The sequence below is a fragment of the Penaeus monodon genome, chromosome 5 (assembly GCF_015228065.2).
Source record: "Penaeus monodon isolate SGIC_2016 chromosome 5, NSTDA_Pmon_1, whole genome shotgun sequence".
Lineage (NCBI taxonomy): Eukaryota > Metazoa > Arthropoda > Malacostraca > Decapoda > Penaeidae > Penaeus > Penaeus monodon.
Window position 1 is genome coordinate 23,211,900 of NC_051390.1, and position 12,663 is coordinate 23,224,562.

At 45.5% G+C, this 12,663-nt stretch overlaps 1 protein-coding gene across 1 annotated transcript in view; it reads left to right on the top strand.

The window, feature by feature from the left end:
- LOC119573120 (endochitinase-like) overlaps positions 1-12,663 on the top strand; it is a gene marked incomplete in the record, with an annotated part of 49,241 nt that overhangs the window by 29,502 nt on the left and 7,076 nt on the right. Inside the window, 1 exon segment of the mRNA XM_037920156.1 lies at positions 11,218-11,403. Coding sequence (XP_037776084.1) covers positions 11,218-11,403 — 186 coding nt within the window.

A 12,663-nucleotide genomic window follows, 5' to 3' on the forward strand; every position in this document is an offset into this window, starting at 1 on the left:
ATATATAATTTTATAAATATATATAATATATATATATATATATATAATATTAATATATTTTATTATAAAAATATTATATAAAATATATAAATTAATAAATGAATATATAAAAAATATAAAATGTAAAAATTTTAAAATAATATAATAATAATATAAAATATAAATATGATAATTTATAAATATGATATATATAATAATATATATAAATATATTACATACATATATATATATTAAAAATATATTATTATATATTTTATATATATGTTTTTTATAAATTATATAAAAATTTTAAATGATATATATACTATTTAATAGATATAATATTATTGTGTGTGTGTGTGGGGGTTTTGTGTGTGGGGTTTTGTGGTGGGGTGTATGGGGTGTGTGTGGGTGTGTGTGTTTCGTGTGTGTGTGTGATGTTTATATTAAAATATCTATATATCTTTATATATTTTCTTATTAAAATAACCTATATATATTATTATATATTTTATATATATAGATATATATATATATCTTATATTGTATGTATGTTTGTATGTATGTACATATGTGTGTATTATGTGTGTACTTATATATATTATACATATATATATACTATATATATATATATATATATATATCTGTGTATGTGTGTGTGTGTGTGGTGTGTGTGTGTGTGTGTGTGTGTGTGTGTGTGTGTGTGCGTGTGTGTGTACGTGTGTGTGGTGTGTGTGTCTGTGTGTGCACGTGTCGTGTGTGTGTGTGTGTGTGTGTGTCATGTAATATATATTATATATATACTATATATAATATATATATATATATATATATATATATATATGTGTGTGTGTGTGTGTGTGTGTGTGTGTGTGTGTGTGTGTGTGTGTGTGTGTGTGTGTATGTATATATATACACATCTGTGTGTGTGTGTGTGTGTAAATATATATATATATATATATATATATATATATGTATATATATATATATATATATATATATATATATATATATATATACAAATATATGTATATATATATATATATATAATACATACATATATGTATATATATACATATATATATATATTATATATATATATATATAATATATATATAAAAGGGGGTTTAAAACTTTTTACTTTTATGAGAAGATTTATGAAAATAACATGATTTCAGGTCCCACAAGGTCACTGCACAGCCAATAAAACCCCTCGAAAAGAAAAATTTGGGGGAGAATATCGGCTTTCTGATAATGTGAGAGACTCTTAAAATAATGACTCCTTGTCCTTCTCCCGTGATAACATCAATTGACGCACGAAATTCATGTAACTCCCCTTTTTATTTTTTTTTCCCCCTCTACATTTTAAGGGATACCAAAAAATTGCGGGAAAGAACCTGTGATAAAATTCATACTTTGTAACACTGCAATTTGCACAAAAGTTAGTCAAAAATCCTCCCCCCATGCGGTCAAGGGGTTTACCGGGGGGTCTAATGTAATGTTTGGGAAAAATAAGCAAAGAGCAAGAGGGTTAAGCTTTACTGAAGGCTCTCTCGCTATCAGAGCCCCCGAGACTCGACGCACTCAACCGTTTTTTTGGTCGTCCGTTGGACCCCCCAAAGGCAAGCGTCTGACCTTTTCTGTACCGCGGCCTCATGCCCCTTGCACACTTTTCCCTTCACATCATCATCTCATCATCATCATCATCATTTTATCATTATTATTATTATTTTTATTTTTATATTATTTTTTTATTATTATTATATTTTTGTTTTGATTGTTATTTTTTGTTGTTGCATTTTTGTTGTTTGTATATATATATATATAATAAAATTTTAATTATATAAAATTATTTATGTTTATATTATATATATATATGTGTGTGTGTGTGTGTGTGTGTGTGTGTGTTGTGTGTGTGGTGTGTGTGTGTGGTGTTGGTGTTGTTGTGTGTATTATTATATAATTATAATATTAAAAATATATATTTATATATATAATAAATATATATAATTATATTAATATATATATTATTTTATATTTTACAATATTATAAAATTATTATAAATTATATATAATATATATATATATAATTAGATGAAGTAGATAGAAGTTAAATAGTATTATCTGTCTGTCGTCTATGTAGCTGTATCTATTTACTTATATATCATACAGCAGGTAGGGGGGAAAAAAGGACTGTTACAGGAATGTACATATTACGTGCGGCTTGTTTTATCTTTTTATGGAATTTTTAACCACAATAAAAAAATGGCGAAATCTCATATCTGCATATTATGATACATATGAACGATAAAAGAAAAGATATGAGTAGAAAAAGAAAAACAAAGATGCGCTCCAGGGATTCCGGAGAGGAACCGCGGCGAGGCAGCGCGCAGCTCTACCAACGGAGAACTGAAACTTTGGTCCTGCGAATCGCCGCCCTTCACACATCGCAGAACTGTATACACAGCAATTAAAGGCTCTTCCTTTCTTTCTATCATTTCCAGACTCTCCTATTTCTAATCATTACAGGAGAGATACTTTTATAACCGTCGTATTATTCTATATTACTTTTTATCCTTTTATAGATGGTGAGCGGCCGAGTTTTGGCAGTCCTAGTGACGCTTGCAGCATTGGCAACACTAGTGTTGGCTGACCCGAGATTCGGGCAAGAAGGAGGTGAGTGAGGCGATGAGGGCGTGAGTGAGGTGGATGAGGGCGTGAGTGAAGTGAGTGAGGCGAATGAGGGCGTGAGTGAGGCGATGAGGGCGTGAGTGAAGTGAAGCAAATAAGGGCGTGAGTGCAGTGATGTGAATAAGGGCGCGTGAAAGAACTGAGGCGAATGAGGGCGTGAATAAGAGCGTGAGTGAGGTACGTAAGTAATTTTACGCCGCCAAAGTATCTGAATCAAACAACACAGCTTCGACTCCCTGACCCAACTCCCTCTTCGAGCACTGGGTGGTCACAATGGAGACGCGAGTGAGCTCAGTGAGGGTGGGAATGAACGTAGTGAGTGAGGGCGTCATTAAGGTGAATGAGGTGAGGAGAGTGAGGGCGTGTGTGGGCTGAGGTCGTTTGTAAGGTGAGTGAGGGCACGCGTGAGGTAAATCAGTGAGTGAGAGCGTAACTCGAAAGAGGGCGCGAGTAACTGCGTATGTGAGACGAGTGTGGGTATGCCTAAGACGAGTAAGGGCATTTATCAGACGAGTAAGTGCTACGTGTTTAGTATGGGGCCGTGCTTATGCTGGATAGGACAGTTGAGGCTGGGAGTGTGGTGAGTGACCTGGCGACCGCGCTTGCCACCTCCTCGCCTCAGATCGCAAAAGCCATCGCAGGCGCAGGCATAACTAGAGTCCACGAGGTGCTTGGCAGCCGCGTGACTTGGGTCCGTGTCGACATCGGGGAATCCCTTAGAATATAAATTCATTAAAAATATGTGACCCTTATAGTGACCTGAAGACGTGAGAGAATGAGTAAAAGGGATAAATGAGGCGTGAGGGGGTGAGTAAAAGGGATGAGTGAGGCGTGAGAGGAGTTAAAAGGGATGAGTGAGGCGTGAGAGAGTGAGTAAAGGGGGGGGAGTGAGATAAAAAGAGGGCGTGAGAGAGTGAGTAAAAACAAAGGTGAGGGGGTGAGAGAGTGGTAAAGACGAGTGAGGGAGTGAGAGTGAGTAAAGACCTGATTTAGGCGTGAGGGGGGTGAGTAAAGGCGCGAGGGGAGAGAGTTTAGTAAAGGCATGGTGAGGGCGTGAGAGAGTTTAGTAAAGGCATAAGTGAGGGGGGGTGAGAGAGTGATAAAAGGGGAAAAGTGAGGCCCTGAGAGTGATAAAGGCATTTAGTGAGACGTGAGAGGTGAGTAAAAGGGGCGAGAGTTAAAAAGAGGGCGTGGGGAGAGTGGTAAAGACGGGGGGGTGAGGGCCTTGGGAAAAGAGTGAGTAAAGGCATGAGTAGGGGTGGGAAAAGTGGAAATAAAGACAGGGGTGAGGGCGTGGGGAGAGTGGGGTAAAGGCATGAGTGGGGCGTGAGAAAAGTGAGTAAAGGCATGAGTGGGGGCGTGGAGATGAGTAAAAATGAGTGGAAAAGAGTGAGTAAAGGCCTGGTGAGGGCGTGAAGGGGGTGAGTAAAGGGATGGTGAGGGGGGGTGAAGAGTGAGTAAAGGGAAGAGTGAGCGCGGGGAGAGTGAGTAAAGAAAATGAGGGGAGAGAGAGAGTGATTTAAAGGCAAAGAGGGGGGAGTGAAAGAGAGTGAGTTTAAAGGGATAAGTGAGGGGGTGAGAAGTGAGTAAAAAGGCCTGAGTTTAGGGCTTTTTTAATGATAAAGGAAAAATGAGGTATGAGAGAGGATTAAAGGGATGAGTGAGGGAGAGAAAGGAAAATAAAACATGATGAGGGCTTAAGTTTATAAACTTTTTTTTTGGGGGGTTTTGGGGGGGGGGGTTTTGGGGGGTGGTTGGGGGGCCGGGGGGTTTAGTTGGGGTTTTTTAGTTTGGGGGTTTTGGGGTGGGGGTTGGGGGGTTGGTTTTGGGGGGGGGGGGGGAGAGTGATTTAAAAGGGATGAGTGAGGGCGGAGGGGAGTGAGTAAAGGGATAAATGAGGGAGTGAGAGAGTGAGTAAAAAGGGGTTGGGCCTTGAGGCCCCTGAGGTGAGTTAAAAGGGAGAGTGAACGTGGAGAATGAGTAAAGGGGGGAATTTAAAAAAGGGGTGAGAGAGTGAGTAAAAGGGAAAAGAGGGGGGGCGGGGGAAAACCGAGTGGGGGTTTAAAAAAAGGGCATGGAAAAAAGGCGGAGAGAGTGATTTAAAAGGGATGAGTGAGGGCCCAGAGAGTGAGAAAAAGGGATGAGTGGGGGGGGTGAGAGAGTAGTAAAGGCTGAAATGGGGCCCGGGGAGAGTGATAAAGGCCAATGGGGGGTGAGGGCGTTGAGGGGGGGTGGGGGGAAAAATGGGATGGGGGGAGGGGGGTTTTGAAGGGGGGAGATGAGTAAAGGCCCGAGTGAGCGCGTGAGAGTGAGTAAAAAGGGCTGAAATGAGGACGCGAGAGAGGGGAGTAAAGGGATGAGTGAGGGAGAGAGAGAGTGAGTAAAAGGGTGAGGAGGGAGAGAGAGATTTAGTAAAAGGGATGAGTAGCGCGTGAGGAGTGAGTTTAAAAGGGATGATGAGGGGGTGGAGAGTGAGTAAAAAGGGATTTAAGGGCGCGAAGAGTGAGTAAAGGGATGAGTGGGGGGTGAAGAGTCATTTAAAAACATGAAGTGAGCGCCCGGGGAGTGAGTAAAGGGGATGAGTGAGGGGGGAGAGAGAGTGAGTAAAGGCATGAGTGGGGGGAGAGAGAGTGGGGTTTAAAAGGGATGGTGGGGAGAGAGAGAGTGATAAAAAGGCCCTGAGTTTAGCGCGTGAGAGAGTGAAATAAAGGCCCTGATGGCGCGAAGAGGATAAAAAAAAAACAAAAAACAAAAAAATAAAACAAAACAAAAAAAAAGAATGAAAATGGGGGAGAGAAATAGTAAAGGCATTTAGGAGGAGTTAAGGGGGAATGAGTAAAGGGATGGGGTTTAAGGGGGCCCAGAAAAAACAGTAAAGGGAAAGGTGAGGGGGTGAGAGAATGAGTTAAAAACAGGGGTGAGGGGGAGAGAGGGGTAAAGGCATGAGTGAGGAGGAGAGAGTGAGTAAAAATGAGTGAGGGAGGAGGGATGAGTAAAACAGAGTTGAGGGAGTGAGAGAGGGAGGGAAAGGGATGAGTGAGGGGGAGAGAGTGATAAAGGCCCCTGGGGTGAGGGAGTGAGAGGGAGTAAAGGCAGGGGTGAGGCGTGAGAGAGTTGGGAACAAAAGGGATGAGTGAGGGGGGTGAGAGAAATGAGTAAAGGCCTGGTTTAAGCGCGAAAGGGATGAGTTAAAAGGGAAAAGAGTTGGGGGGGAAAAGGGGAGAGTGAGGTTAAAAACATGAGTGGCCGGGAAGAGTGAGTAAAGGGCTGAGTTTGGGGGGGAGAGAGTGAGTAAAGGCATGAGTGAGGCGGAGAGAGTGAGAAAGGCATGAGTGGGGGAGTGAGAGAGTGGAGTAAAGGGATTTAGTGAGGACGCGGGTGGAAAAGTGAGGGAAAGGCATGAAATGAGGGAGTGGAGAGTGAGTAAACGAAACCAAGCGGGGAAAAAGGGGGTGAGTGAGGGAGGAAAAGGGGTGAGTAAAGGCTGGGGAGGGAGGGAGAGTAGTAAAGGGATGAGTGAGGCGCGAGGAGTGATTAAAAGGGAAAGAGTGAGGGGGAGGGGAGTTTAAATAAAAAGGCAGTTAGGGAGAGGAAGGGGAGGGGGGTAAAAGGCAGAGTGAGGGGGAGAGAAATGGGGTTAAAAAGGGATAGTGAGCGCGAGAGAGTGAGTAAAGGCATGAATTTAGGGAGAAAAGAGTGAGTAAAGGCAAAGAGTGGGGGGAGGGAGAGAGGGAGTAAGGGGGAAAAGAGGGGAGAGTAGTAAAAAACATGATTTAGGGGGGAGAGAGTGAGGTTTTAAAAGGCCCTGAGTTTAGGGAGGAGAGGAGTGAGAAAGGCATGAGGGGAAGGGAGTGAAAGAAAGGGGGGTGGAAAAGGAGAGGGGGGAAGAAGGTTTAGTAAAGGCCCTGAGTGAGGGGGAGGGGAAGAAATGGGGGGTTTAAAAGGAAAGAGTGAGGGGGAGGGGGAGTGAGTAAAAAAAAAGATGAAAGAAAAAGGAGAAAAGGAGGCCTTGGGTTTTTTGGGGGGAGAGAGTGAGTAAAGGCATGGGTGAGGGGGAGAGAGAGTGGGGTAAAGGCATGAGTGAGGGGGAGGAGGGGAGTAAAAACCAAAAGTCGATGATGAGGAGGGGGAGGAAAAGTGCGTAAAAAAGGGTGAGTGGGGGGGAAGAGGAGTGAGTAAAGGGGGGGCCCAAAAATAGTGAAGGGGGGAGAGAGTGAGTAAAGGGATGAGTGAGGGGGAGGGGAGAGTGGTAAAAGGGGAAAGAGGGGGGGAAGGGAGTAAAAACATGAGGGGAGGCGAGGAGGGGTGAGTTTAAAAGGGAAAGATTTAAAGGGGGAAAAGAGGGGTGAGTAAAGGCCCTGAGTGGGGGGTGGAGAGGGGTTTCCCGGGGGGAAAAAAGAAATGAGTGGGGGGGGAGTATTTAAAAAAGGGATGAGTGGGGGGGAGAGAGAGAGTGAGTTAAGGGAAAGAGTGAGCGCGTGAGAGAAATAAGGGAAACATGAAGGAAAGCCAGAGGGGAGTAAAAAGGGATAGTGGGGGGGAGAGAGTGAGTAAAGGAAAGGTGGGGAGGAGAAGAGTGGTAAAGGGATGAATTAGAGAGTGAGTAAAGGCATGGAAATGAGGGAGAGAGAGAGGAGTAAAGGCATGATGAGGGGGGAGAGAGTTTTAGTAAAGGGATGAGGAGCGCGAGAGAGTATAAAAAACATAGGGGAGGGAGAGAGAGAGTGGGAAATAAAGGGAGAGTGAGGGGAGAGAAGTGAGTAAAGGATGAGTGAGGGAGAGGGAGAGTGAGTAAAGGGATGATGAGCGCGGGGAGAGTTTAAATAAAAGGGCCCTGAGTTTAGGGAGAGAGAGGGTTTTTGGCAAAGAGTGAGGGAGGAGAGAGTGAGTAAAAAAAGGGGGAAAAGGGGGGGGAAAAAGGTTTAAAATAAAGACATGGTTTTTGGGGGAGAGAGAGTGAGTAAAAAGGGGATGAGTGGGGGAGGCGGAAGGCGTAAAAGGCATGGGGTGAGGGGAGAGAAATGAGTAAAGGCATGGGGTGAGGGCCCCGAGGGGGGTGGGGTAAAAGGATGAGTGAGGGGGGGATAGGAGTGAAATTAAAAAAGGCCAAAGATTTAGGGGTTTAGAGGTGGGGTAAAGGGATGAGTGAGGGTTGGGGAGAGTAGGAAATTTGAGGGAGGGAGAGAGGAGTAAAGGCCCTGATGGGGAAGAAGGGGTAAGTAAAGGCATGAGTTGGGGCGCGAGGGGGTGAGTTAAAGCCCTGAGTGAGGGGGAGAGCGTGAGTAAAAAAACATGAGTGAAGTGGGGGTGAGAAAAAAGGGAAGTTTAAAAACATGAGTGAAAGGGGGAAAAGAGTGATAAGGCAAAGAGTTGGGGCGCGAGAGAGTAGTAAAAAACATTGAGTGGGCGCGGGGGAGTGAAGGTACCAAAAGGATTGGAAAAATTGGGGGGAGGGGGAGAAGTGGTAAAGGCATGAGTGATTTTGGAGAGGGTTTAGTAAAGGCATGAGTGAGGGGAAAAGAGGGGAGTAAAGGAAAGAGTGAGGGAGGAAAAAGGGGAAACAAGGGGGGGGAGAAAGGGTGGCATGGTGGGGAGAGTGAGTAAAAGGGGGATGGTGGGGAAGAGAGAGTGAGTAAAAGGGATGAGTGAGCGCGGAAGAGTTAGTAAAAGAACCAAGGGGTGAGTTGGGAGGGGGAGGGAAAAAGGAGTAAAGGCATGAGTGAGGGGGGGGGAGAGAGTGAGTAAGGGGAAAGGATTTAGTGAGGGAAAATGAGAGAGTGAGTAAAGGCAAAGGTTTAAGGGGGCGGAGAGGTGAGTAAAAGGGATGAGTTTAGGGGGAGAGAGTGAGTAAAAACATGAGTAGCGCGAGAAGTGAGTAAAAGGGATGATTTAGGGAAGAGAGAGTGAGTAAAGGAGAGTGAGCGCGGGAGAGGGAAGGTGAAGGTAAAGGCATGAAATGAGGGGAGAGAGAGTGAGAAAGGCCCTGAGTGAGGGGGGCGTTGGAAGAGGGAGGGGAGTGATAAAAGGCATGAGTGAGCCCCGTGAGAGAGTGAGTAAAGGCATGAGTGAGGGGGGGGGGAGAGAGTGAGTAAAAGGGGATGAGTGAGGGGAGGAGGGTGAGTAAAGGCATGAGGGGAGGGGAAGAGTGGTAAAGGGGATGAAATGAGGGCGCGAGAGGGGTGAGTCAGGGGGGAAAAAAAAAAAAGAGTGAGGAAAAGGGGGGGGGGGAGGGGGTGAAATAAAGGCATGAGTGAGCGCGGGGGAAAAGTAAAAAATGAGTTAAAGGGGGAAAGGTGAGGGACCCAAGGGGGTGAGGGAAAGGCATGAGTGAGGGGGAGAGAGTGAGTAAAGGAAAGATGAGGGGCCGGGGAGTGAGTAAAAAGGGTGATGAGGGGAGGAGAGAGTGGGTAAAGGCATGAAGGGGGCGCGAGAGAGTAGGGAAAGAAAATAGTGAGGGAGGAGAGAGTGAGGGAAAGGGAATGAAATGAGGGGTGAGAGAGTGAGTAAATGATGGGGTGAGGGGATTTAAAATGAGTAAAGGCGGGGGGGGGGGGAAGAGTGAGGAAAAAAACATGAGTGAGGGCGCGAGAGAGTGAGGGAAAAACATGAGTGAGGGGGAGAATGAGTAAAGGCATGAGTGAGAGTGAGTAAAGGCATGAGGAAAGGGGGGAGAGAGTGAGTAAAAAATAAAAATGAGGGAGGAAGAGTGAGTAAAGCCCTGAGTGAGGGTTTAGAGAAGGGTGTTTAGTAAGGGGCCATGAAGTTGGGAAAAAGAGTGGAGTAAAGGTGAGTAAAAAAAGGTGAGGGGGAAACGGGGGTTTAAAGGGAAAGAGTGAGGGGTGAGAGAGTGAGTAAAGGGGGTGATTTAGGGGGCGAGAGAGTGAGTAAAGGCAGGGGTGAGGAGTGAGAGGTGAGTAAAGGCATGGTGGGGGGGGGCGAGGGGGGGTTTTTTTGGGGGAGTAAAAAAAAATGAGTTTAGGGAGTGAGAGAAGAGGGAAAAAAAGGCATGAGTGAAAGGGGGGGGAGAGGTGAGTAAAGGCATGAGTGGGGGCGGAGGATGAGAAAAGGGGGTTTGGGGGAGGGGGTGAGAGGGGGTGAGTAAAGGCATAAATGAAAGGGGGGAGATGATTTAAAAGGGATGAGTGAGGGAGGAAGAGGGGAGTAAAGAAGAGGGGTTAGTGAGGGTAAATAAAAAACATTTATGAGGGGGTGAGGAGATTTAGTAAAGGGGATGAGTGGGGGGGAGAGAGGGAGTAAAAGGCATGAGTGAGGTAGTAAAAGGAGAGTGAGAAAAAAGGCATGAGTGGGGCTGAGAAAAGTGGGGTAAAAGGCCATGGGGGTGAGAAAGTGGTAAAGAACCCGAGTGAGGGAGTGGGGAGTGAGGGAAAGGGTTAGATTGGGGCGTGGGGAGGGGATAAAAAACATTAAATGAGGGAGGGGAAAAGTGAGTAAAGGCCAAAAGAGGAGGGGGTGGGAGTAAAAGGCCCAAAGGGGGAGGAGAGAGTGAGTAAAGGGGTGAGTGAGGGAGTGGAGGGTGAGTAAAAAGGGGGTGAGTGGGGCAGAGAGGTAAGGGCCCTGGGAGGGGGAGGGAGTGGAGAGGGGGTGAGTAAAAGTTTAGTTTAAGGGGGCCGGGGGAGAGTGAATTAAAGGCCAAAAGGTTTTAGGGGAGTTGAGAGTGAGTAAAAAACATAAGGGGAGGGATGGAGAGTAAAAAGGCATGGGGGGGAGGCAAAAGGGGGGAGGAGTAAAGGCATGAGTTTAGGAGTGAGACAAGGGGAAATGAGTGAGGGGGGAGAGGGGTAAAGGCATGAAAAGGGGGGGTGAGAGAGTGAGTAAAAAGAGGAGGGGAGTTATTAAAAACAAAGAGTGAGTGAGGTATCTTCGGGTATGAGTAAGTGAGTGAGTGAAGTAAGTGTGAGAGCGTGAATGAGCTAGTGAGTAAAGTGAGTGAGAGCGTGGGTAAATATACCCTGTGTCTTTTTTGCATCCCTCCTTTTGCCTCTGTCACCTGTATGTCATGTATTTGTCTTAAGTATTATTATATATTTTATTTTTTCCTCCCCCCTTTTCTTTTCTTAACCCTTCACCCCCTTCTCCCAACCCCCTTGTTGCTTTCCTTCTCTCTCTCTCTCTCTCTCTCTCTCTCACCCGTCTTAATCTCTCACTCTCTCTCTCTCTCTCTCTCTCTCCCTCCCTCCCTCCCTCCCTCCCTCCCTCCCTCCCTCCCCCCCTTCTGTTCCCTTCTTCCTTCTCCCTTCTCCCCTCTCCCCTTCCCCTCCTCTCCTCCTCCCCTCTCCCCTTCCCCCTCCTCCCCTTCCCCCCCTCTCCTCCTCCTCTTCTCCCTTCTCCCCTCCTCCCCTCTCCCCTACCCCCCTCTCCTCCTCCCTTCTCCCCTTCCCCTCCCCCCTCCTCCCTTCTCCCCTTCCCCTCCTCCCCTCTCCCCTTCCCCTCCTCTCCTCCTCCCTTCTCCCCTTCCCTCCTCTCCTCCTCCCCTCTCCTCTCCCCCTCCTCCCCCTCTCCCCTCTCCCCTTCCCCGCCCTCAGCCAGCGGCGGTGGGTGCGGCCCGAGGGCCAGGCGCGCCGCGTGTGCTACTACGAGGCGTGGGCCATCTACCGGCCCGGCGACGGCTTCTACGACATCGAGGACATCCCCGCCAACCTGTGCACGGACCTCATCTACTCGTTCATTGGCCTCTCCAACGTCACGTGGGAAGTGCTCATTCTCGACCCTGAGGTGATTGGAGGTCATACTTGGCACGGAAGTGAAAGAGGATTAGGCTAGACAGTGAGGGACATTGACATCGAAAAGTCTGTGTTGCTGTTCAAAGAGGATTCAAATCTTCACCCAATAAACAGCAGAGAACGGCTGCTAATATTCATGATGATAATGATCATGATGGTAATGATAATGATAATGGTAATGATAATGAAGATGATGATAATGATTATGTTGATGATCATGATGATGGTAATGATAGTGAAGATGATGATGATGGTGATAATGGTAATGATAATGATGATTATAAGGATAGCAATAATGATAATTATGATTACGATGATGATAATGATAAAGACCATTATAATAATACTAATAATGATAATCATGATAATAATAATAATAACAATAATAATAATAAGGACAATAATAATATTAATAATAATATCAAAAGTAATAATAACAATAAAACTATGTAAATAGTACTAATAATAATTATTATTGTTATTAGTATCATCATTATTATTATTGTTACTATTAGTATAATGATAGTAACAATACTAATAATAATCACAATAATAACAGTAGAATTAACTTGGATAATATTGATAATAATATAATAATTACGATAATAATACTGATAATAATGATCACCATAATAATGGCATTGAGACTGAAGCATGCTTTTAGCATCATGTTTTTTATTACTGTGTACGCTCTTACTGATGTTTGCAAACTCAGTGTGAAAGGGGCGTTCTACGCCAAACTCTCATCCGTGGCAGACCATTGCCCCGGCGAGACATTCGCATTGTTCTGCGCGACTTCAATGCGGTATCCGGCTGTGATCGAGCTGGCTATGTATGAGATGTCTGTCGGCCTCCATTGCTCGGGAGCTGATCTCAGCAGCGAGAACAGCCTTCTTCTCCGGGACTTTGCTAGGTCCCTGAGAATGAGGATCTCTGGCTCCTGGTACCAGCGCTCCAACCCGCATCGCTGGACATGGTATAGCTATACGGGTACAGTGGCCAAGGAGATCGACCACATTCTTGTTAGCACGCGATGGAGGGTTCTCCAGAACTGTAGAGTTTAGCAGAGTCCCGAGTTCTGTGGTACTGATCATAGGCTGGTTGTCACTACCCTACGGGTACACTTCAAAACTCCCCGTGGGTTCGCCATGGCAGTCTCTGATTGACTCATAGAACTTAAAAACCTGACGGACCCAGTTGCTTTGTGGGAGTTCTTCAAGCGTGAAACACTCGAAGCAGCGCAGGAGTCCTA